The sequence below is a fragment of the Tympanuchus pallidicinctus genome, unplaced genomic scaffold (genome assembly GCF_026119805.1).
Source record: "Tympanuchus pallidicinctus isolate F22 unplaced genomic scaffold, pur_lepc_1.0 scaffold2, whole genome shotgun sequence".
NCBI classification, from domain to species: domain Eukaryota; kingdom Metazoa; phylum Chordata; class Aves; order Galliformes; family Phasianidae; genus Tympanuchus; species Tympanuchus pallidicinctus.
Genome location: NW_026294721.1, coordinates 10860587 through 10887406, shown reverse-complemented (window position 1 = coordinate 10887406; position 26820 = coordinate 10860587). Strand labels below are relative to the sequence as shown.

Below are 26820 nucleotides of genomic sequence, written 5' to 3'. Positions count from 1 at the left end.
CCTACATAACATTTTTCTAATGATGGACTTTCATTTTTCCCTTTTCACAAGGGCTTTCTGCAGTCACAGGGGCCAGCTCCTGCTAAGAGTGATAAAACAAGGGAGAAAACCAATTTAAATGGGATCAGAAGGTCAACCGCATAAAATAAAATCTTAATCTTACTACTTCAAAGCCCTCAAAGACAATAATCCATATTGCAGCATCGTGCCCTGAAATAAAGAACTCCTGTCTCATTCGAAATGGAATTTCCACAACAAAAAAAAAAAAAGAAAGAAGGGAGGGAGGGAAAAAAAAAAAGGAAGGAAGGAAAAGCAAGGAAGGATTTATATTCATCCATGCCCAACTCATCATCTTTCTGAGGAATCTTATTTAACAAAACAGTTCCAGAGGCACCGAGCAGGGGCTGGAATTCCCCGGGGGCTCGCACCCTGCAGAATACATTGGGGCTGCCAGCACCCCAAGGGGACAAGCGCCGTCCTGCATCCTCTCCTGTAAGCTAAACCGCTAGCCGCGCTTTGGCGAGCAGGCCCAGCAACCTCTCGCCCAAGATGGAGCCCCCCGAGCCGGGAGGCGGGACCCGACCGCAGTGGGGCGGGACGCGGAAGCTCGGCCGGCCCCGGGTTGCTGCCGGCCGGGCCGCGGAGCCACCATGGGTGTTCTGCTGCTGCTCATCTGCCTCGCCCTGCCGGCCACCGGCAGCGGGGAGCTGCGGGCCTTCGTGGTCGCCCACAGCCACATGGACGTCGGCTGGGTGTATACCGTGCAGGTGGGGCGCCGCGCTGCTGCCGGGGTACGGGGATGGCCGGGCCGGGCCGGGCGTCCCCGCTGCCTTTCTCTGCTCGGCCTGCGACGAAACGAGCACCCGCTCGCTGTCTGGGGCTCCAGGTGCTGGCCTGGGAAGGCGGGTCCGTCTCTAGGGCTGCCGGACTCTGGGCTTTGCTTGTACCGGAGTTCGGGTGCTGACGAAGTGCTGTGCTTTGTGTTCTGTGGGGTTTTCTTAAAGGAAAAAGTATTCAATCTAACAAACGGCGTGCTTTAGTTATTTTGCATGCTTTCTTGGTCTTTTAGTTTATCCTGTGCCTAAGCCAAAACCCAAGAAATACTGTAGGTGTCCCTGTTCTTTGCAAGGCAATTGGACTAGATGACCTTTAAAGGGTCCCTTCCAAATCAAAGATTCTGCAGTTCTGTGATGAAACTTCAGTCCTCAAAGACTCCTCTTCCCATTGTCCAGTGTGGAGGTGGTGCCTATGGCAGCACAAGTGTAGCAGCAAAATATTTTTAGCTAAACAAGGAGATAGATGCATAGGGAAAAAATAAATCAAGTGGGACAGAAGTACCTTTTATATCTGTTGAGCTAAATCCTGCATCCTTTTTCACTGCTCTGTTTTTTTAGGTTATACAGAAGATGCTGTGGATACTTGACTTGCTATAGTGCTTTGGCATCACATCTTTGAGAGTAACTAATGAACAGATTTTGGCTCACCAAGAAGTCTGTTGTGCATGTGTTATATTTTTAAGAAGCTCAGTGAATTTCTCCTTTAGTATTTCAAACTCCATAAGAGGACACAACATTAATTTTTACTATTTATTAGTTGTATTTATGCAGCTAGTGACTGAAGAGCTCCTCTAAGATAATGGTTTATTTAAAAAAAAAAAAAAAATTTAGTTGCTAGAAACTTCAGTTCCTCTGTTATTAAATTATGAATGTCAAAGATTACTTTGGTCAAAAAGCATGAAGGTTCCCTCTCCATCCTTTCACATGCTTCTGTAGTAAGATGAAGCCTGAAGGTAATTCCCTGGGGATGTGGTCCCAACCTGCTGTATGGGTTTGCTTAGTTATTAAGTTTCACTTATACTACTTTTTTAGTGTTTCGTTTCTGTGTTTATAATGTGGAAAACATTAGTCTTCATTGTGTGCTGGAAATTATGGTGTTGATGGATAATTCCAGTATTAGATATTTAGTAAAACTTTGTTTTTCGCCTTCAGTGCATCTTCAATGGCAATCTGTTGCAATCTGCTAGTACCAGTGGTATCCTAACTTAAGTGAAATGTGGCATTTCACTTACATCTTACTGAAGATGTGAGGAACACCTCACCATTGTCATAATGCTGTATGAAAAGCAAAGGATAATTCTTAAATCACTTTACAAGTTTAAAATCTACATGTAAATAAGTGCAGTTTTGTCCTATCACTGCTTATTGTTTCATTTCCTTAGTCGATAGAGGATATGTATTAGAAAGGAAATTATTATTATTGCTTGCTGGTGGCCTGGCTTGTGACAACAATTATTTTTAATTCACTCCCAGACCACTGGGCTCTATAAGCTCTGTAGGAGTTCTTGATTAGCTTGATTTTGAGTCATATCTTACTCTCCAAAATACATGAAGAAAGTATTTTTGGGAAGTTTTTGCTCTGAGTGTTTTAGTACTGTGTTGCATTTCAAGAGTCCTTGATCAGCTCTTAAAACACAGTGTATTTTGCTTAACTATTAAGAATTTAAATTAAGCGTATTGTCATAATCCCTGTAAATAAAGGTTTTAGAATATATAGTTTGCAGCTGATTGCTAGTGACACATGAAAATTTAGCAATCACTTGAGTAATAGTAAAACTTGAAGGCTATTCCCTTTCTGAAAATTGGATAATAATGAGTTTCTAATCATAGTCTTGATTTTATTTTTTTTTTTATGAAGTCATTAAGAAGTGATGAGTAAGTTATTGCAAGCAGTTATTTACATATGCTCTGAATTATTCTAGGCCCTTCCTCCTACATTCAGATGTTTTTGCTTTTCTGATGACAACCTTTAAACAAGATAGCATGATTCCAGTTGTGGAAAGGAAGGACATGGGAAAAGTTGATTTCTTATTTTGAATCACATCGTCCTGCTCTTATTTCAGAGCAGACTTTTCTTTTTTGGAGGAAAATTGCACAAATTAAAACTATGGATTAAAATTGTGTGTCGTGCCTGTTAGTCTCAGTTGCATGAGGGATGTCTGTTAATCACTTTCAGGTGGATGTCTTACATGTATTCTTTAGCAAAAACCAGTGGCATCGAGTAGAAAAGCGATATGGTTGATGTTAAAACAACTCTGCTGTTGTAGCCAGGTGCTGAAACTGGTGCAACAGACATTACAGGTATTTTCAAGAGCTCTTCTGTTGCACTTTGGTCTTCTACCCTTAACTTCAAATCTGGACAAACAGAATTTTTTTTCTGACAAGGGAAAGCTTACTCAAGAAACGTTAATGTGCGTACTTTTAAATTAACATGATGTTGCTAATTTGATAGCACTGTAGCCATGTGATAGGTTATTTGATGAGTTCAGTTGCTGTGCTTGCATGCCAGTAAAATCCATAGGCCTCCTTCTAGAATCAAAGATGCTTTAGGAACAGGAGGGGTAGGTGCACAGATTCTCGTGTCAGATTATTCTACATCAACAGTCAGATTTGTTCTAAGAGTCCTTTACCAGTTTTGTTTTATTCTAAATCAAGGAACAGACCTCCATTTTGTTTGACGGATGCCTAATGCTTCTCACAAGAAGGAACTTTCTTTTCACTTTGAATGTGGCTCAAAAAATTACAGTTTCAGTCTTAAGAGTTCATGACTGAAACCTCTAGAGCCATAATTGTAAAATTTTTAATTTGTGCAGAACTGTTATACCAGAAACATACACAGACAGCAGAGCATGCTTGCTCTGCAAAAGCAATTCTACTGATGTTCTAAATAATCAAAAGAGCAGAAACGGTAAAGCCCAGTGAGTGTTCAGAACAGCCCTTTTAATATCAACAAAGCAATATTCTTTTTTTTTTTTTCAGGAGAGCATGCATGCTTATGCAGCAAATGTCTACACATCTGTTGTAGAAGAACTAATGAAAGGTAAGCAGCGCAAATTTATTGCTGTGGAACAGGAATTCTTTCGGCTCTGGTGGGATGCAGTAGCCACGGATACACACAAGCAGCAGGTAAGTTGTATTGAAGCCAAATGTGCTTCTAACAAAGCATCCGTGCTTTTTTTTTCTAAGGGTGAGCAGAGGCAAAGTACTTCAGCATTTGGTTTTTATCCAGATCTTGTGTAAGTTAAAGAACTTTAACTCTGCAGGCAGTTGCAAGAGGTTGAAAGCTAAGCTGCAGATCAGAGCAGTAGGTGGTGGTGACCTTTGCACTGAAGACTCTTCACACTTTGCAATTCTTGTTTCATCAATGAGTTTCTTGTTTGGTGGCACAGTGGTGTAAGATGGGCGATTCTGAAAGAACCTGTGCCTAGTACCTCTCAAACATCTGAGAATTACAGCTGCCTGATGCTGTTCACAAGAAGGAACTTCTTTCTTTGCAGTTAAACGTTGCTCAAAAAATTGCTGTTTCTAAGCAGTGTTAGTGTAGCTAAGGGAAAAACATATGATTCAGCAACAAGAATTGTTCCTTGGGTTTGTTTATTGAAGAGCCATGATCCATTTGAATCTTGAGAGTTTTAACTCAAGAATTTTTTTTTCCTAGTAAATACTTTCTGAAGTTTGGTTTGTTACGAATCAATCGTGGTGAAATAGAAGACTGGAATGGCAGCCTAGTGGATGGTTATGTGTCTGATTGCAGGGTATAATGTTTAACCCTCTCTAGATCAGTGGGTACAAGTGCATCTCCCTATAGGTCCTCATGTAGAACTTCAGCCAACAGCATCATATTGCATGCAGTACACTAAATTTCATTTTGTGTTAAGACATCTGCTTTGATTTTTTTGGCTGATCCTGTGTGGAGTCAGTGAGTGGATCTGATTATCATTGTGGGTCCCTTCCAACTTGCCATGATCCGTGATTCTATGAAGCTCTGTAGGTGTAAAGTGCTGTGTAAGAAACGCTCCTGCTATCTGTGTTGTTTTGTTTGTTTGTTTAAACACAGTTTTTCACTAAATTCTGAAAATTCTGTAGTGTTTCTTGTTTAAATAATAGCTTGCAACCTGTGTGCAGCTTTGCTGTGCATAGGCTGCTCTTTGCCCATGGTTTGCAAGAAAGTTTTCTTGTTTTTAATTCAAAAATAGTGTTGTAAATCTGGGGTGGGGCCATTAAAGAAAATAGCATAGACTGCTTTGTGTATTGCAGTAAAGTTCTCTTTCAAATGGCGATTGTTCTTGTTTAAAGTACATTGTGTTGCAGTGACACAAACTGTAAGTAAAAGACCTATAATTCCCTATAGTTCTTAATATCTATTCTTATTATCTGGTATCTGAAGAGTAAATATTTATCGCATTTGACCTCAGCAGCACCGAATTAGTGTATATGATTCAGCCCTTACTTTCTTTGTCCTGATACTTGAGACTTTTCTGCATTTTAATCCATTCTCTAGTTAGTTTATAGTTGATGCTTTTCTGAAAATTAAAATGATTAAAAACAAGTTTCTCTTGAGCCTGTGTGTCCAAACACTGAATCTGTAGGAGCTATGATGCTTGTTAATAGCTGACATGTTTTTAACACTAGGAAGTTGCAAATATTGGGCCTTTGAATTAGGTCGCTCTGTTTATTGTCCTGCTTTTTCCACTTGAACTCCATCGTTAACTATTTCCTTGGGCTTTAATTTTGCTGGTTTCTCATAAGTTTGTATTTTACTTGAAATGCAGGATTTAATTCTTTTTTCTTTGGGCCTTTCTGCTTTAGATTAGTGGTAGTATTGAAATCATTAAAAATTATGTTCTGAAACTGAAGCTGGTTTTACAGTTCGGGCAAGGGAATATGTAAGATGGAAAGGCATTGCAGCAGCATGTAGCTGGATGTGAGCCTCTTAAGTCGTAGTACATGTTGTTCATAGAACGGTTTAGGTTGGAAGTGGCCTTAAGGATCATCAAGCTCTAACTCCTTACCGTGGGCAGGGCTGCTGGTCACTAGATCAGGCTGCACAGGGCCCCCTCCAACTTGGCCTTGAATGCCTCAAGAGATGGGGCATCCATAACTTCTCTTGGCAGCCTGTTCTCTCAGTGTTTAATTTTGTGAAATATTCCTGTCTCCTTACCCTGACTTGATGTTTCAAGGCAAAAGTTAGTGGGAAAAAAGATATTTAGCTGCTTATCCAGTTTGTAGAGGTGGGTTCATGTAAGGAAGTACTGGTTGTTGCAAGATCTGCAGATGTGTTCCACTGTTGTAGCAGCCTGCTGTTCATAAAACTGTTACGTTTCTTTCCTAAGTTCCCCTGTCCTTTATCTCAGTTCAAGTCAGTGAAAGGCATAGTGTATGTAGATATCCATTTTTACTTTTTTTCCCCCTTCCCCAAGTTGGATATAATGCAATTTACTTATATTATTCTTCTAGTATTTTCAACCTCTGTGTGGTTCCGTGAAACTTAAATGAAGTTTCTGCAGTGCAAAGTCTAGTTCAAAGATATCTTTTTTGGACATCCATTCAAACATGGAATAATAACCACAGATGCTTTTCATGTAGGTCAGGACCAGTTCTATGCTGACACCAGATATCAGTTATCTGGTCTCCCAGCATGCTAATCAGTCACCACAGTCAGCTGGAACTAATTTATGAATGCTGAGCCCTGAAGCATTTTCACAACATTGTGAATGAGAGAAATGATTATAATCAGAATTGACAATCTGGCATCGTATCTGAACAGACACAGGGGCATTCGCTGAAGGTTCCTGGGGAAATGAACATAATAGGCCTGGAACAACCATCCTACATGACAGATATTTAACAATAAACAAACAGTGGTGGGAGAATAAAATATGTATTTATACCTCAAACTTTCAACAACTCTGTATCTTCAAAGTTCCAGGTAGTGAAGTAGCTGTAATGAAGACAGAAGCCTCACAAAGACTTTTGGAAAGAGACACAGATTGTTATTGCCTTCCCTCCACACAAACGTGTACAACTTTATCCAGCATGTTTGCTGACTATTGCACTTGAGCATACGCTTGGGCTTCTAGTGGCTGGAGTTAAGAAAATAGGAAACCTCAGGAGCCTGGTCATTGCTGCTTGCATATGGGGTTTCATATTGCTCTCTCATCTAGCTGCCCAACGGCTTTCCTAAGTCAGGATGGCTGCAGCAGGAGGAACTCTTCAGGAGAAGCAATACTATCCTTTTTAATCTTCCAACTCTAGTTTAGTCTTCAGATAGGATCCTAGGCTGTGTGTGGGGACAAGAGCCTGATGTTTAGATTAGTAGATGCTGTTGTCATGACTTTATTCTGAGCAGCAGTATCTACATGGTGGTGCATCTTTGTGCCTCTACCTGGTTTCATTGTAAGCTGAAATCAATGCACTGTACAACCCATTAATGTACTTTCCCTCCCAACTCCCTGCTTTTCTGCTTTTCATGGCACTCAGTACAGACAGCCTTTTATCCCACTTATGACCTAGATGCCCTCTTGACAACTGTTTTGTCTAGGTAATATGCTGTGATTGAAATGAACTTGCAGCCTATTTGGAGAAGACAGAAATGACATTTATGTTCTGTGTCTTAATTTCAATATCATAGGTCCATCAGTTACTTCAGGAAGGACGATTGGAATTTGTCATTGGAGGGCAAGTGATGCATGATGAAGCTGTGACACTAATTGATGATCAGATTTTACAGTTGACGGGTATGCATGTGTGCATTTAATTTTTATCTTTTGTTGTTGTGACCTTGGGGGTTTGGTTTTGTTTTCATTTCTCAACTCCCAGTTTGCTTTAAAAATATATATCTTGTTCTTTAAGAACTGACTTAAGTATTTCATTTTTTTTTTTTATTCACTGATGAGTCATCTGTATAAAAAAAGCCTTTGCCTTAAAAAAAAACAAAAACAACCTGCAGTAAACAGGGGGGTTACAAACTCCTTTGGGGCAGAGACCTTTTTGGTTTTTGTCTATTTGAGGGCTAAAGCTCCTGTGAAGACAGTTATGATTAAACTGAGGATTTGAAATACTCTGGAAGAAAATAGCTCTTAATAATTGAGGAATTTGGGGCAGAGGGTTTGTGTTGTTTAGGTAAAGTCTTTGGCAATGTATCGACCACAGAAGGTCACTGAGAACATCTTAACCTGCTTGAAAGACTTGCTTAATGAAGAAGCCCCTGTTTGTAATAATTAAGGACAGTTTCTGTTAGAAATTGTCTCGTATTTCCAAGAGGTGCACTATTTCTGATTTTAATTTTCTAGCTTCTGCTTCCAGCCACTTGTATGTTACACCTCTCCATTGGACGGTGTAAAGGCTCTTTCAGTGGTTAAGGTTATCTCCATCTGGTTGAAGTGGGGGAGGGGGAAGACAGTTCATGCCACTGTCACACTACATATGCCTAGAATATGTTATGAGGGAGTGGCATATTTGGGGGCAGGGGGAGGGATAAGAGGGTGTAAATTAACACTAGTTGCCTATCATGGCTGATAGGCTTTGCCCGTTTTAGGGCTGCACTCTGGACAGCTTTTTACATCAGAGAATAATGGGTCAGATAACAGGTTTTTCATTAGCTAAACCTGACTGCACAGTAACACTCTGTATTCCTTGCTTGTTGGTGTTTATCTGGAGTACAAGGAGAACTGCTACTTTTCCATCTCAGTGAGTCACCACATCACACTCAGGCAAAAAAGGATAGGGAGGGGATGGGAAATTTTTTTTTCACTTGAATCCTATGTTTATAACTGGCTGAGAGCTTAGTGCACCCAAAAATATATGGTATTTACAAACTTTTTCTTCAGTTGGAGTTAGTTGTGCAAAATATTCTTTGTATTTTAATGTTTCATTTAGTGCGCAAATGTAAATGTTGTTTAAAGGATTATTCAAATTTACTAGCTAATTTGGCAGAAAAACAAATATTAACATCATAAAATATCCCCATTATTTTTTCCTGAAAGAACTCTGCTCAGTTTCCACTAAAGGAGTACGTGGAAGAAAAAGAGAAAAAGGTTGTATCATTGCACTGTGTACACCTTGAAAAGACAAAGCCAGTGTGGATGACTGGGATCTACATTGCTTATCTTTTCCTTCTGCCCAGTTAGCTGAGCTTAGATGAATGGTCTAGCAAACGGTGTCTGAAATGTGCTTTACTCACTATTTGCAAATGTTTTCACTAGAATAGGTATTAACCATGGGAAAGGTGGTGTGAAAAGAAGGTGCCTTGCAACCTCAGTTATTTACACATGGCCTTTGGAGTGAAGTTAGTCCAAAATGGAAAGATGCTTATATATTCAAGTAGTTACATGCACAACTCTAGAACTGTAAAATAAAGATCTGTTTTGTTTTGGGTTTTTTTTGATGGTGATAATCCATATGCCATGTTCTAGAGCTCTCTGTGAGACCATCTGCTTAGCTGGTTGAGTTGTTTTCATTTAATTGGTTTACCTGAATTTATCCTGTTGTCTGGTGTCTCCGATTTGTGTATTGTTTTCTTTATTATTGAAAATCATTTCAATATAAAAAAACACTGGTTATAAATAACATCTTTTGACAATATTGCTGTTAACTTTTGTCTATTTTCTATCTTTGTGAACCTCAGTCATATTCACATTAGTTTTGTCTACTGGCTGCCTCCTTTGTTCTTTTGTCATTGATAGGAGATTAACATTTCCTCACATTAGGTTGAATGATTTCAGTAAACCCAAGCTGAAACTCCAGCATCAACCTACTAGCCTTAACTTAATCTTTCTTTAGGTATTGTTTCTGAGGCTATCTACTTCCTGTTTATTATTCATCCTTTATGGTGTTAATAAGGTATGCTAGGCATAGCAAAATAAATACTGTCATTGTGAGACTTTAAATGCTTTGGTAAACAGCAACAAAGAGCTATCATGTAAGTGCCTATCTGTCATACTACATGCATATTTAGAGCATGAACTTGTAGGAGCGCACCTAATGTAAACAAATTTTGCTTTGCAGAGGGCCATGGGTTTTTATATGAAACTTTTGGGATCAGACCTCAGTTTTCTTGGCACGTTGATCCTTTTGGAGCCTCAGCGACAACACCAACTCTTTTTGCTCTTGCTGGCTTTAATGCTCATCTTATCTCTCGAATTGACTATGACCTGAAGGCTGACATGCAGAAAAACAAGGTAAAAATACTGGAGGACTGGAACCCATGACAGCATACCCATATAATAATCTAAACCATGACGTTATGAAAGCCCTCTCTGATTTGTGCAAGAAAATATAGGTATTTCTTCTCTAAAAGTAACTGAAATTCTTCTCTAATACTGTGTGTGGTAGTGGTAAAATACACTGTCTGTACAATACTGTCAGTCTTCATGACTTTTGGTCATGGACAAAATGTAGTCTAGCTTGAGAAGGATGCAAAATGTTGGCAGTTTGTCAAGGAATAAGTGGTCAGTTAGGACTGTTAGAATTGTAATCTTTTAGAATGGATTTCACCTTCCCACAAGAAAATCTTTGGTATCTTGTTTTCTATATACACAGCCTTGAAGTGTACAGTACTCTCATGCCTTGGAACACTTATTTGTGACTGTAGAAGTGATAATATTCTGTCAGTCAGGGTTGCAGCTAAACACTGTTTGAATTCAGTTTGTTTCAAATGCTGCTTTCTCTTGCACAAAGTGTTCCAGTAAATATTTTTCTTTTCATGACATGATGTTTTATCTTGGTCTGTCAATGCTTTTATGCACTAAATTGTGTGCTAATAAAGGCTTTGACTGGAATGAGCTGGGCATTAGGCAAAGCTGCTGTGAATGTTGCATAGAATTCAAGCATCTGTGGAGAACAGGACTCTTGTTGAATTTGATGAAACCAGGACTTACTGCCTGAAGCTTGTAGTGAATTCTGATTCTTCCTTTCTTCTTTTATGAGTTTTTAATTATCTTTTCCCATGAAAACGTTCTCAGGAACCTGGCAGTCTGGAGATTTCCAAAATAATAGTTCTGTGCTTGTCCTCGAGGATAATGGTTTTGTTGTTGTTTTGTTTTCCAGAAGCTTCAGTTTGTATGGCAGGGTTCTCCTTCCTTATCTGAAAGTCAGGAGATCTTCACCCATACTATGGATCAGTACAGCTACTGTACCCCATCGCAACTGCCTTTTTCAAACAGGTCTGAAGATTTCAAAAATAAGCAGAAATATGCTTTGGAGAGTTTATATTGGGAGTTTAAGGATTTCCTTTGATAGTGCTCATAGAATCGTACAATTGCTTGTGTTTGGAATGACTTTAAAGATAAGTTCATCTAATTCCAACCCTCATACCGTGGGCAAGGATGCCACCCACAACAGTGTTCTTTCAAAAATATTCTCCTGCTTTCCTTTGTAGACCTGTGGTAGGTCAGTGAGAAGTCTAGACTGTGGATCTGAGTCAGGTTATTAAGCACCCCCAGCTACCCACCGTGATGCATGAAATCTGCTCAGTACCTGACAATTGAATTCTCAAAAGTGACATTTTCTACTGACAGGCATTAAAAATACTTCAAAATATTGACAGACTTTAAGAATAATCTTTTCTACCAGCAGGAGTCTTAGAACTCAGGTACAACTTTCATCTACACATAAATTATGTCAGTTCCTATCAAAATAATAAATACAGAATGAAAATGGGGAACAAATCAATTCCTGCAAGCAGGATATGCCCAAAACGGGACTGGGTTTTTGTTTCTCTGCCTGAAAATTTAAGAACTCCAGGAAGCTTCGTGTGGATTTGACTATTGCCAGTTGATTTTCTGTGGGAGACTTTCAGCATTATATTGGACTGAGATTGTGTACATTGTGTGTATATAGAATAGGCAAATTTTCCATTTACTTTGTGAGGAAAAAAAAAAGAGCTGTGAACTGAAAACTTTATTATCCAATAATACACACCATGTAAGCACAGTTTACCTGGGGGAACATCCTCATTGTTTCAGACCTGGCTGGTTTGTTCTGTGATTTCGTTATTCTATGGAAGCAAGCAGTAGGGACTTGGAAAATTGCACTGAGAGAAAGAAAAACAGGCAACCTTCCTCTTAACCTACCTCCTAATAAACACTAAACATTAACAGCAGATGTTAACTGAATTTCTTGCTTCTGTATACCCTCTGTCAGTGTTTTACCCTAGCACCTTTTGATGAGTTTCTTTCAGTTAGCTGAATAAATCTTGTTTATAGTCTATTATTTTCTTCTTCTACCTAGATCAGGATTTTATTGGAATGGATTTGCAGTTTTCCCAGATCCACCAAAAGATGGTGTTTATCCAAACATGAGCCTCCCTGTTACAGATACCAACATCCGCATGTATGCACAGGCCATGGTGGCAAACATTAAGGAGAGAGCAGCCTGGTTCCGAACAAATGATGTTTTGTGGCCATGGGTAAGTGCATTATCATCAGAGTTTGCCTGAGAAGTGGCCAGTACACCTACAGTATGGGCAGTAGGTAGGTGCTGCTCTGCTACAGTATGTACTGCCCAAGTATGGAGTACAAACTATGTGACTGAGAAGTGTTTTTCTAATACGTGGGGACCAAGTGTCTGATTAGTAATTATTTTTGAAAACTAGAGCTTCCTCATACTGTCTGTGGTCTGTCTACCATATCTTCTAGCCTAGTCAATATAGAAGGAGATGTACCAGAGTTGTGAAGATAACCTCTTGCCTAACTATGTACTATGGTCTGTTTTCCTCACCTTGTAGTGCCTATTTAGATTACCTCTTTACGTAACTGTTTAGCACTACAAAATTTTGTGTTAAAAAAATGCTAGCATTACAGAAAAATGTACTAAGCATTAGATAGACAACATCTTTTCAGACTCGTTTTCTTTTGCCTTATTCTTTATATTTTAGTTAAAAACAGTGATGTATCCTAAATGGATCGTGCAAGCGCTTTTTTTCAGCAATCTGCTGTATTAATTATGTCCAACATGTACAAATAGCACTGATATACTTCTGCTAGTTTTAAGTTGATAGAAAATAATAACCCTTTCTAAATTGAATGTTCAGTCTGTTTTTGAAGTTTTGAAGTTCAAAAGAAATACCACTTTAATGTAGGTTGTTGTTAAAAAGGTCCTACTAAATCATATGACTTAAAGTTATTTTACTTTTCTGTTTTTGGAATTTCAGGGCTGTGACAAACAGTTCTTTAATGCGTCTGTTCAGTACTCCAACATGGACCTATTATTGGACTATATTAACAAGCATTCTGATGAGTTTGGAGTGACTGTCCAGTATGCAACTGTTGGTGATTACTTCCAAGCAGTTTATAGCAGAAATCTTACATGGGAAATAAGGAATTCTCGAGACTTTCTTCCATATTCAACAGGTAATTGAGTTAACAACTGCACACATCTGGCCCAATTGCACATATTTATAGTTTTAATAAAGGAAACTGAGAAAATGAGAAATAACAGAGCCAGCAGTGTCCCTTGTGGCCAAAAAGGCCAATGCATTAAAAATGGCATGGCTAGAAGGGAGGTTCTCCTCCCCTTCCTCTCTTCTTAGATGAGGCTACATCTGCAGTACTATGTCCAGATCTGGGCTGCTCAGTTCAAGGAAGACAGATATATATAAGCATTGATAAGAAGTTCTCTAAAGGGCAAAAGGCAATAGGTTGAGGCCAGACTCTTTTCAGTGGTGCCCAGTGAGGAGGAAGGGGCAATGGCCTCAAAATGGGTCAGGAACAGGAAGTTCCATGTGAACATGAAGAAAAACTTACTTAATTTGAGCTATGGAGCTCTGGAATGGGCAGCCCAGAGAGTTTATGGAATCTCCTTCTCTAGGGATGTTCAAAACCCATCTGGGTGTATCCTTTGCAACCTACTGTAGGGAGTCTGCTTTAGTGGGGGAAGTGGACTAGAAGATCTTCAGAAGTCCCTTTCAACCACTACAATTCTGTGATTCTGTGAAAAACAGAATCACAGAATCATAGAGTAGTTTGCATTGGAAGGGACCTTAAAGACCATCTAACTCTAACTCCCCTGCCATGAGCAGGGACACTTCCCTCTAGATGAGGCTGCCCAGGGCCCAGTCCAGCCTGGCCTTGAATGCTTCCAGGGATGAGGCATTTATTTGCATTACCACATTCTATAACATAAGACAAATTGATCCAAACTTAGTGCAGAGGTTGTAATATTCATTGGCACAGATAGCAGCAATGAATGGAGGAAGAAAGCATGGAAAAAAAAATGAAAATAGGAAAACTCCTAGGTCTCTGTTTTGCTTGAAGTGTACATTTTTTAGTAATCTGTTTTGTAGACATAAAACTTGGTATTCATTGTTTTCTCTGCCTTCTATACACAGCACAAATGCACAAATACCTGTGGTCTCCTACAGTATTAAATGTGTGCGTTCTATTTGTGTTTCTCTAAAATTATCTGCAGTAGGTACACAGTGCTTCAGGATCCAGAAAACTGAAAGGAAACCAGTAAACCAAAAGATGCCTTAAAACAAATGGCTGTGTGGCCATATAGAGTGATGTCCCACTGTTGCTATTCAAAAAAAGTTGGATTTTGCATAAATTAGAGCAGAGATGGGAAGGGTGGTATTGAGTAATCTGAAGGAAGAGTCAGGTAACCAAGGGAACAAAGAAGGGTACAAGGTGATCTTAGAGATTACTTCTGTGTTAGTGCAGTAGAACAGGAGTGGATCAAAGTGAAACAACTGGTGCTGAGAACTTAATGTTCGCATGGTACGTGCTCTAGGTATATAGGTATAATCTGATTACATGGACTGAGGGTCCAATAATACTTGGAACATACTTTCAGGAGTATTACTACATGAAAGAAATTTAGTTTGTGATCTGTAAAGCCATTTTTTTTTAATGTCAAGTGAAACACAGTAGGTAAGGATGACCTGTGGTTTCACTTGACAACATTGTACTGGTCCAAGCAAAACACTGGTAGGTGTACCCCAGTCCCCACCCCACTTCCATCTACTGTAGCTCTACGAGAAAATTTTGTCCTTTTCATTAAATGAAACAGTTATAAGTTTTGGGAAAAATAATTGTGTTATAAGTGAGGCCTCAGAAAGGAAAAACATCCCCTGTAATACTGAATTTTTGTATTATGATGTGGCACAAATTTATTGAAGTTGTTTCTTGCTTGTTACTTGCTGTGTTTTTCAGGTAAAATTGGGAAGTTATTAAGGAAGATGTGCTGTACTCACCATCCTTTTAATCCCTTTCCCCACTAAACTTAATCTTCAATCTTTTTTTATATTGGGGCAAAAAAAATAAATAAATAGAGAAGACAATAGATAACTTCTTACTTTCAAAACTCATTAGTTTCTTTCATTATTTCATTTCTGGATAAAATTATTATTGAAATAACTTTTATATATAATTGTAGCTACAACTGCTTCATCACATTCTTGACGCTGTGGATTATCTCTTGGGCTATTATGACCCTAATATATCTTATACATCTAATAATCTGTAGCATGTCTTTTAACTTTTAAATAATAAAAATAACTGTTTCCTCCTGTGAGTCATTGCATGGACCAATCCGTGACTCACTCACTTCCCCTGAGGGATCATGTCATATCTAATAACTTGCTAATAAATACATTGTGGGTTCTAACTGCTAATAGCCTTTTACATCTGAGCTCTTACCTGTATCTTTTGGTGTAATTTACAGGCAGCAGTCACTTGTCACTCGCTTGCATAATAGCAGCGCCCTTAATGCTCCATGTGGGTTCCTACACGTAGATGCAATCTCTTTCCTAAACATCGTACTGTGCCTTGCAATTACAGTGTAGATTTGAGTGCACTTTCTCCCACGTACTGTTTTGCTTCATGATGATTAATCCTCTCTCATTCTTTCTATGTCACTTTATTATGAGTCACTTATTGGGCTCAGTGTCACTTCTGACACATGCCTTGCAAACTCAAGTTTTAAGTCCCTGAAAGTTATTTCCATTCTCCATTTGTTGCACCATGTTGCTGTGCGCGTGCAAAACTTGCTTGTAACCTTGAAAATAGGAAAGGAATCAATCCTGGTTGAATTCATAGCATTTCTTCAGTTGAAAAAGAGTTTGCCCTGCAGTTTTTAACCTAGAGATCCCATTCTCTAATTGTTGCTTTTAGTTGAGAATGCTAGCAGATTGTTACAGTTGTGTATACAGACTTTAGAAATCACTGTCTGCAGCTTCTCTATGAAAAACTAATTCATCAGTGGTTTATCTGCTTATAAAACAAACAACAACTAAGGAAAGATTTGGGAATTTTAAAACAAATAATTTATTTTCTTAGTTTGTGATACTAAAACATGTTAGCACAAAGGAACCGTTGAAATATTTTGCACTAACCACTTGGGCACATTGTGGTGTAGTTTGAGGTATTGGAGTAGTATGGGGTCATGTTGTCTCATCACTGTTTCTACTCCATTTTGAGGATTTAAAATTTAAAATAGATCATTTTATCTGACTAACAGAGAGAATATGGAGGGTAATAACCAAAGATTATAATCTGATTTATTAATATAATGTCCTGTATTGAAATTTCTACAGTGTTTTGTACAGGTCCGCAAGAGAAGTTTCTACAAATGCAGGTCAATGCCTCAGGCAGGAGCCTTGTATCAGTAACTGCATTCCTAGACTTATACTAAAGACTGTACTTATCTAAAGGGCGTATTTATAACTCTTTCTTTGTAAGATTTATAACTATTCCATTTGATGTATGGTGTGCAATACATAGCACTTTTCATGTGAGAAGGTGTACAGTATAGTCTAATAAATAGCAAATGAGCAGTAACTGAAGCGGTATTTTGGCCTTTGTTGGATCTTTTCAACTCTTAACAGAGCCATTCCAAGCCTGGACTGGATTTTATACTTCTCGGAGCGTGTTAAAAGGAGTTGCAAGAAGAGCAAGTTCACTGCTTTATGCTGGAGAGTCCTTTTTCACACAGTATGTCCGGAAACACCCAGCAGGTTCCATCTGCAAACATGGAGCCCTAAAGCAGCTTCAGAGCCTTAGATGGGCAGTTTCAGAGGTAAAGACTGATATATATATATATATATGTGTGTGTGTGTGTGTGTGTATGTATGTATGTATATATGTATAAATACATATATACATACATATATATATTAAAAATAATATATACTATATATATACTATAAATATGTTTATTTATATAATATATATTTTATGTATTATATATAATAGATAATATGTATATAATATATTTTATATATTATATATTATATTATATTATATATTATATAAATTTATGTATTTATATATATAGTATATATATATCATATATATTTTTATATTTTTAAAATTGTTTTTAATAAAAGTATTTATTGCACAAAGGAAACACTTCATTTATAGTGTCTCCATGTCACATGTATTGTTTTAGCAATAATTTTCCCTTGTAGCAAGTCTTACATGTAAAAATAATAATAATAATAATAATAATAAAATTTGACAAATAACTGTCCCAAAACAAGACTTCAGTCCCTTAGCCATACATTCGTTGAGTAGTTACTTCCAAATTTTAAAAATGTGTAAGTCCTTTTCTCAGTTATATTATTTAGTTGTAATGATCACAATAAAAGCCTGAACGAACTTAGAGTTTTTGTTCCATCAAAATTAAGCAAGTAAGCAAGCAAGAATTTATAGACATTAGTGCTTTTGCTGATCATGAATATTTTGTCAGCTAAGTTACTGAACAGAACTTTGTAGCAAATGAAAAATCTATCTTGCTGTGGTATTCTAGATTTTTTTTTTAAGGTTTTTTTTTTTTTTCTTCTAATACATACCTTCAGGAATGTCTAAATACTTAAAAAATGATAAAATATAGGGGGACATCTGTGTGTATCTTCTCTTTGACCATTTTCTTCTATGTATAGCAATATGGAGAGGCAAAATGCAAATCTGTGAGTATAGTTGTAATACCTTATTATTTTAAATGAAATGTCTGAGGGTTACTGGATTTTTTTGTTTGTTATTAAAAAAAAAAAAATGTTCTGAAGATGTCATTTGTTTGCATTGTATTCTGACCTTTCAAACTGCTCTTCAATGTAAGGTCCAGCACCATGATGGCATAACAGGCACAGAGTCTCCCAAAGTGACAAAAATGTACATGGACAACTTGATGTATGGAATGTTCAACGTTAAGAAGCTAATGGCTTCCATAATCTTTGATATGAACAATGCTAAGAAGAGTGAAGAGGTGTATTATATTTACAACAAAGACTCGGGAAAACCAGGTACATTTTAAAACAACTTTTCCAATTTCTTGCCTGTCTTAGGAAAGTTACCATGTTTCCTTCCGAGAGAGTCAAGATATTTACCGCCTATATTTTGTCAACCACCACTGTAAAATTGTTTACTGTGTAAGAGGTGCTAAGCCTGAACTAATTAATGAGCTCTCGGATCTCGAGCACCTGAAAACAGGACTTCTTAGCTGTTAGGCAGAGCTCTGACCCAGTGCAAATGTCAATGCTGGCTCCTAAGTTCAGACTTCTCCTATATAAGAGAGAGGAGGAAGAGGTGGTATAATTACTAAACTACGTCTACTACGCAACATAATCCTATGCAGTAAGAATCATAGTCACAGCTAAGAAAAGTTCTTGCTATGATGTACTGCTGTACTGATGTACTATGAGTATAGAACAGTTTTAAGGATTCTGTTCTAAAGGCTGCATTGCTTTTTGTCTTGACTTTGGAAACTTTTTAAGCTGTCAAATATAAGCAGTGCCGTGGGCTGCACAGACTGATTTGGTTTTTTACAGGGCTGTTTTTAGATTAGGCTTCTCATTTGATCTTCTGTATAACTCTCTGTATAAAGTTAATTCTGCATGACAGCGAGTTTTGGTAAGCTGCTTATTTTCACTAAATGCAACATTCAACTCAGGTGCCATTGGCTGAATACAAGGTCTCTTTTTATTGGGTAAATAATAGGAAAAATAGAGCAGAAGGGGTTTTCATGAAATACTGTGAAATGTACTACTACTTTCAATCCTGAAGTGTTACTGCAGGTCTCTATGTTAAAATTGTGTAATGTAGTGGTGCCAGACAGACCTCTTAATTATTTTTTAACATCACATTTTAAAGATTGTAGTTGTAGTGACTGATTGTTCTTTTTGTTTGCTTATCTATGTAAAGGTACTACAGATGTTGACCATTATGTCATTGTCTATAATCCCCTGGCCTGGAACATCACCACAATTGTCACGGTGCCTGTCAACATCTCATCAATGAGCGTTTATGATGAACTGGGACATTTTGTACCAGCACAGGTACTGCAAAGTTTCTTGCTGTTAATTTTCTTTCATTTGCCAGTTCTCACTGACTTGATCTTACATGGTAATATAATACATAGGAGACCAAGGGTTACTTCAAGTTGGGATTTGCCTAGTTCTCCTTTAAGTGATTTGTTTGTTTGTTTGTTTTCCTTGCCTGTTCTCTCAATGAGAAATGTTTTTGGCTTTAATGTGCCAAAGCCTTTCTACTCTTGTGTGTTTGGTTTGTCCTTTGCGTGCCTGTTGTGTGCCGCCTGGCAGGATTTTATCTAACTTTTATGTTGTGTTTTAAAAATAAAAAAATAAAAACAATGGAACACCACTGTTTCCAGTAAAGCCTTATGGGCATAAACCCTGCCCTCCCCAATTGATAGTCCTGTTTGTACAATTGACATATTGCCTTGGATAGGAAGAGAGGTTTTAGAAAAGTAGGATCTTAGTTACAAGCCTAAAGGGAATGAGGGACAAGCAGCTTCCAAGGAAATCCAGCTCATTCTATGTTGTAGTCAAGCTCCATGACAAGAACATCTGTTTCCCAGGAGGAAAGATGATGACCTTACATGAAAGCTAGCACCAGCCTTTCACAGGATAGTTTGCTTTGTAGAGTGCCTCACCCAGTGGCTTGAAAGACCTGTAGGAATGCCACCTGCACAGAAAGGCCTGAAGAGGTTTGACGTGCTTCCTGATGCTCCCCTCTGTCCCCAAAATGCCGCGTAACTCAGCAGCTTTTGCCTGGTGGACAGAGTTTCTCTTATTAATTTATCTGTGGCTCATTACTGTCACTATGCATCAAGGCATCACGCTGTAGTCTGCTAGGGATACACAGCAGCTATCTGGGGTTCTGGCATATGAACGTGACGATGGCATGAGGTCTTACTGCCTTTATCAGGATGCCATTAGTCTCTTGGGTTAGTACATGGTCGTGCTTACCTATCAGCCACTTACCTCCCAGAAGTCATCTTCTCTGAATTATTTTAGGTTTGTAAGATAATAGCGGGAGCCTGAAATGCTTTTAAAGCTTTTATTTCAGCATATAGAATGCCCTCAGGTCAAGCTGTTGTTTTTTACTTAAAAGTTTTCTCTTCCAGAGTTGTTCTGTAGTCTTTTTTTGCTAGGAGTTACCCCCATGTGCACATGGAGAGTCACTTAAAGCAAAATTAAATCCATTTATAAGTAATGTGCAGTCAGTTCAGGATCATTTCAGTGTACGTTTATATCATACATTACTTCCCCTCAAGAGAAATCTTTAGCTGGGAGCCTTGTTCTAAGTATATGGTTGAAAGGAAGTGGGGCTTGGCAAAAACTCTGCTGCCTTTGATACCAGGTGTAAGAGTTGCATAGTAAAGGGAGAAAATAGGATTAGGCCCTTTTGGAACCAACAATAGGAGGTCTGCAGTATGAGTAAGTGAATGCGTGCCAGTCCAAAGTGTGAAGGTTTAGACAGCTTGCTTTAATTTCTTTGTAATGGTAATTAAGCTCTCTGACTATGTAATCTGTATACAATTTATGTAATTCATTTTCTTTCCCCAAATAGGAAGTAATAAAAATTACATAACATTAATGGGAAGAATATATGTAATTGAATAATGATTAAGAAAAAAATCAAGATATTTAGGTACTTAATAACACTGGTGTTCTCTTTACACAAAAATATGCCACAAGATTACACTTCTTCTCCTTGTCTCTTTCTTAAGGTGAGGGTGTACCTGGTTGCTTCTTCCTCTTGGCACCTGTTTTCTCATATTCACACTGATCGCTTCCTTTATGTTTCTGCCTCGTCTGTCTAACTGATTAGTTTTAGTTAGGATTATTTTTTGTCATTATCTTTTGTTATGTGATATTAAGTCAAGATCTTTAATGCTATATTCACAACAAAGTATGATACAACTTTGCAAAGTGCTTAGCAACCTTCTTCCCTTTGCTAGCAGGGCTAAGCTTACTCTGAGGTCGCTAGACTCCTAATTAAAAGCAGTATGGATCTACATTATAATTAAGAAGCATAAGACTGGCATGTGTACAAATATATTTTTATAGTATTAGTTAATTAAGTAGTTTAGAGCTTATAACACTTGAGTACAGTTCCCTTGCTAATTCATTTTCTGTAATGGAGCAATGTTGTATATGTTAACTTACAGATTCAAAGTTCAGCTGAGTCCCATTCTATCTATGAGCTGTATATTCTAGTTGAAGTAAGTGGTCTGACTTACAAAAAATACAATGTTAAGCCCTCAAATGATAAGCAGTCTGCATTTATTGGAAGATCAATTAAATACAAGCGAAAAGACGTGTTGCATTCAGTTCAGCCAAGTCAAAACCTGCTACCTGTGGCCAGCAACTGCTACGAGATCGTGTTTGACCAAAACACTAATCTAATGCACAGCATTACGAACAGGTGAGATTGCTTGCTTTTTGTGTTTCAGATTCTGCAAAACCATTTTGTAAAAGTAAGTCCAAGTACTGCACTGTGTGCCTTAATACTGTGAGACCTAACTGAATTTTCTCTGCCATTCGCATGTCGATATTTTCTGTGGAATGGAGGATTCTATGTTGGATGTAATTTTGTACTATTTCTGTCCTGTTGTTTAACCATACAAACAGTAATAAGAGAACATGACAGATCACAATATTAATACATCAGAAGAAGCTTGTTTCACTTCTGAGCTAAAAAGAAGTTTGAATGTGCAAAGATGTAAGCACATATTCTATGGCTACAGTAAGAGCTTTAAAAGGTAAATTAAGGGCTTACTAGTTAGTAGTATTTGGTAGTCATTCTTTCTAGGAAACTACAAAATATTTTGGAAGTAAACATTTAGGCAGATGAATTAGGCAAATTTGGTTAAGCAAATGAAATGAAAAAACAATCAAGATCAATGTGAGGTTTGCAGCTTGGCTTTCTTGGCTGATGTGAATTGGCCCAATTCCTCGAGGTTTCAGTGGAGCTATGCTTTTTGCCTGATCAGGATTAAGATAGCATCTTAAATTATCTTCACTTGACTTTGCAGGGAGTGTGAAATGGGTTCCTAAGTATCTTAGCCATAAGGAGGAGACAAAGTATGCTGAGCAAGTGTGAATTTTGTTACCCTGTTGGCACTATACCTTGTTACCATTGTTAAATGTGGAAACCTTTGCCACAGCGGTTTTCTTAGCTACAACATCAGATAAATTAATTTAATTATTCATTACTAAATCGAGGCATTCCTCATTTTTGTGCAGCAGCTAGTTTTAGATCCTGTAGCAGCTCTCACTTGCGCTTCAAAACATGACCTAAGTAAGTGCTGTTCCTGTTTTAAGATGTTCCTATTTTATGGAAGTATAAAATACATAAAAAACGTATTTGTAGGGTAATAACAGGGTTTTTTTTTCCCTCTGTGGTTCACAGGGAGACTAACCAGACTGTCCAGGTGACCCAGGAGTTCCTTGAGTACCATGTGAATGGAGATGTTACAAAAGGACCCATTTCAGACAACTACTTATTTGCCCCTAATGCTTCTGCTGTTCCAGTATCTCAAGCGGTTGGATTGGAAGTGGTCTCTGGAAACTTAGTGACAGAGATACGGCAGTACTTCTTCAGGTGCAGCTCCATTACAGCTTCACTTCACTTGAATGTGTAGTCATCTGTTGATGTATGTGAGTTGTTCTGTGCAGCTCCTCCTCCACACAGTGGAGTTCTTGTACTCTGGAGGTTCCAGATGAGAACTGACATGAATCTGCTAAGCATAATGCTACCTTTTAGATAAGTCATATCACTGGGGGAGGGAGGCAAGGATTGTTCAGAGTTACCTCAGTAGTCTGCTTTATAATGTAATTGTATATAATTAATAACCCTTCTTATTTTTATAGCAATGTTACTGCTCAGTATTACACACATGCAGTATTTACAAGGATGTTTTCAGTACCCGAAGGCTATGATGGGAAGTTGCTCTGTCATAGGATAGAGCAAGAATACAGTGTTGGACCTTTGGAAGTAAATCATGAGGCAGTTCTAAGAACAAGCACAAATTTGAGCACTGGGCAGCTGCTCTACACTGATGACAATGGATTTCAGATTCAGAAAAGACCATTCAAGACATATGTGAATAATACGGTAGCACGGGTAGGTGCCAAGGCATAATCCAAACTAAATGTGGTTTTATCTTCATTTTTCATCACTTTTATCTAGGTTAAAATTAATATAGCATGAATTACTATGTGTTTTCAGAACTATTATCCTATGGTCCAGACTGCCTACATTGAAGATAATACCACGAGGCTAGTGCTGCTTGCAGAAAGAGCTCATGGTGTCTCAAGTCAAGGGAATGGGCAAGTGGAGGTAACAAATGCAGTTGTGTGGGGTTTTTTTATTAGGAGAGGATAGCTTTGTGACTGATAACTGTTGTGACTCATTCTCAACACAGGTGATGCTTCACAGGAGACTATGGAACAATCTTAAGTGGGACCTAAATAACAATCTTACTTTGAATGACTCTTCAGTGGTTCGTCCTGTGTTTTGGCTTATTTTAGGGACTAAGTCTGCCACCAATGTTTTGTATCAGACAAGTGGCTTAGCATTACAACACAGGCCAGTTGTAATGTTTGGAACATTTTCAGGTAACTCGTTCTCTCCTGTGCTATCTTTAGTATCTGAATAGTTTATCTATTTTGCTTTGACTTACACTGTTAAGTTTGTAAATGCAGACTTTAAGCCTCCTGTTTGGTGAAGTTAGTATACTGTGAGTTTGAAGGCAGATTTAGAGACGGTTAATTATTTTGCATTAATTTCAGATATGGATGCTTTCCAAGTGTTTCCAAGAATGTTTCTCTTGTTACGTAATTATCTCTGCTTTTAGAGGAGAAAAAATTGTAGAGCATGTAATGAGAACAAAATGTCCACACAGGGAATTATTGCAAAGTAGCTAGTGTACTTTGCAATCAGCTTCCTGGATGCGAGTCTTTAGTGACCTTTTTTGAGTCATTCTTTTAAAAATATCTGACTTATTAACTAAAACTGAAGCCTGGTAGTGGAATAGTAGTATCAGACTGCAGTGAGATCTGCTTTATTGGAAGCTTTAATACACTTCTCCAGCTCATAAATTCCTTCAGTGTTGTATCTCAGAAGACCTCAGAGGAGAAAACACAGCATCTGCTTTAGATCTTCTTTGTCAGGAAACGAGAAAATCTTTTTATGGTACTGTAGCCAGGCTTATGTACACATGATGGATGTTTGATGTCCACTTTGTTTCCTTTTGCATGGAGGAGGTAAACCAGAGCTACCCGGGCAGCAGAGATCAGCCCACAGTTTTTCTGTAACTCTCCCACCTAATCTTCATCTCCAGACTCTGAGCATTCCAGGGTGGAGATACAGCTCTAATCATGCAAAGCAGCTCCGCACCATTCACATGGGTAGGTGCTTTCATAAGGGTGTCTGAAAGTTATGCTCCAAAAATCTGTCTTTCTATTTTTCTGTATTCTCTAAATAGCATTTAAGTGTTAAATCTCTCCATCAAGACATATAATTGTCTTGATTACTTGACAGTTAACAATTGCTCTACTCAAATGGTAAAACATCTCCTATATGAGTTAGTGTCATGTCCTGTTAACAGTGGGAACAGGGTACTTCTTGCTCTTAGCACTCTGGCTAATCTTCAAAAATGGAACATAAGTTCAAATAATGTAATTGTGAAGCACAAAAAATTAAAATAAAAACTGAACAACAACAAAAAAAATTGGTTTTATTTTATGTCAGAAACCATTTTATGTTGTTTTTTCTTGAAGGTAAACAGAAGCAAGGTGATGCAGACTTCAGTCGTGTCCTGCTAAGAATTAGACACCTGTATGAAGTTGGGGAGGATCCTGCGCTGTCTCAGCCTGTGATGGTGAATTTGAAGGTAAATCTAATCCTTGTGGAACACCGCTTAAGGTATTTTTGTTCCAAGGAGAACTGGTTCTGGAATGATATGTCCCATGTGATAGACTCCATAAAAGGTATGAAAATGCTGCTGTAACTTTAGCCTCAGAGGATTGCAGGTCTTATTTATATTCGGACTTGCACCACAAAAGCTATTACTTCAGATAAAGTTGTCTTAGATACAGTATGCAGACATGACAATAGCAAGGTTGAACAAGGTGTAGGGCGTTCTGTTTTTTTCTTGAAAGTTAGTAAGAGTTTCAGTTCTTGAATTGCAAGATCAGTTGCTTAGAACTCTGCTACAGTACAGAGGATGTTCTTGGCACCGCTGCTTCTTCGTTCAGGTGAGCCTATAGTTGTCCTTGTGTTGTGACTTGGAGAATCCCATGGCAGATTTAAGTCTACTGCTCTACTTACCGGGTCAGTGCTTTAGATAAAGTTCTGGTCTATGTATTAGATCAGTCGTTGTTAAGCTAGTCTCAATAAACTGTGATTCTTTACTCACAGTGTTTGCTGAAAGAACTGGGGGCAGTGAAGTTAGTGGAAGAGCGATCACTCACAGGCACCTGGGATGTAAACACTTTGAAGCGGTGGAAGTGGAAGACTGCACAAAACCCAAGCAAAGGTAGGTGGAACAAGACAGTTGGTGTCTTTATTCCTGTTGACTGTTGAAGCTGTATGAGTTCTCTGATTAAAAATATTGCTGTATTTGCAAGATGAAAAATGTTTTGTTCATCTACGTCACATACCTTTTATCTAGCATAGTCTGCAAGCAGTAGGAATTAGCAAAGGTTCTCAGCAAGAACTAGACCTCAGTATTTCTCTTGTGGCTCATTTCACCCAGAAGTGTTAAACTCAAAAAAGATTTCAGGTTTCTATCTTTGGCCAGATTGAAGTGGCTACTCTATGAAGTCACACTTCATGAATTTTGTTATATGCTGATGAGTTGTGTCAATCTGAGCTTAACATTGTGCTCTAGAAAAACAGACAGCTGGAGTTAAAAATCTCCCACTGTAATCAGCTTAAAGGTCTGTGTGGATAGGATTCCAGTTAGGACTCATTCAAGTGCTGTAGGTGACCTCATTTCATTTCCCATTCCAGTTAGTTGCTTGGACATAGTCCTTGCTCTCACAAGCATATTATGTGCCAGTTAAAATGCTTGGCCTGGGCAAGCTGTGAGTTTCAAGCTCTGCTTGACCTGCAGCTAGGAACTGGCTTGTTTTTTTACTCATGATGATCTAAAATGCATGACTGGAAAGTCACCCACATTTTCTGGTATGAGTCAGTGTATGAAAAGTAGATAGATTGTTGTGTATCTTAATATTAAGAATGAGAGTGCACTGTAAGTCCCATGTAACCTATAGCTTTAAAAGAAGAGAACCTGTTCAAACACTAGCTTTTAAGGAATACACAAATTGCATCTGCTGATATAGAATAATTTAAATTTAAATAAAGCTCCTTCTTGAGTAAGTTACCAATGTTTCTGTGTCTTACAGGATTCTCCAATAATACAAAGATCTCAGACGACTTTATTGTAACTGTTCACCCAAAGGAAATAAGGACTTTCTTTGTGTATTTTCAAGATCAATAAAGTCTGACTTTGTTTCAGGACTGAATATGTAATTGCTTTCCGTTTTTGTTTGTAAACATAAATGATGGTCTTGAAAGGTATTCTGCTGCTGTCAATGAAAAGAATGTCATTCTGGAATGAACTCTAAATTTAATTAAACTGTTGACCTGTGTATATTTTTAGTACTTAATTACTTACGATTCTTTTTTTTTTTTTTTTTACTGAAATTTGTTCAATTTGAAAATACAAAAATGGC

At 38.0% G+C, this 26820-nt stretch overlaps 1 protein-coding gene across 1 annotated transcript; it reads left to right on the top strand.

Annotated features, from left to right (window-relative positions):
• Positions 1-534: 534 nt before the first annotated feature.
• MAN2B2 (mannosidase alpha class 2B member 2) lies at positions 535-26738 on the top strand. Its single transcript, XM_052681875.1, is given in 20 exon segments — positions 535-631; positions 634-767; positions 3816-3962; positions 7468-7573; positions 9843-10015; positions 10884-10999; positions 12066-12243; positions 12988-13186; positions 16660-16850; positions 17892-18075; positions 18974-19107; positions 21246-21502; positions 22490-22681; positions 22951-23203; positions 23309-23419; positions 23505-23697; positions 24343-24489; positions 24862-24974; positions 25502-25619; positions 26491-26738. Coding segments are annotated over 20 exon segments (3123 nt in total). The 5' UTR covers positions 535-549; the 3' UTR covers positions 26586-26738.
• The last annotated feature ends 82 nt before the right edge of the window (positions 26739-26820 follow it).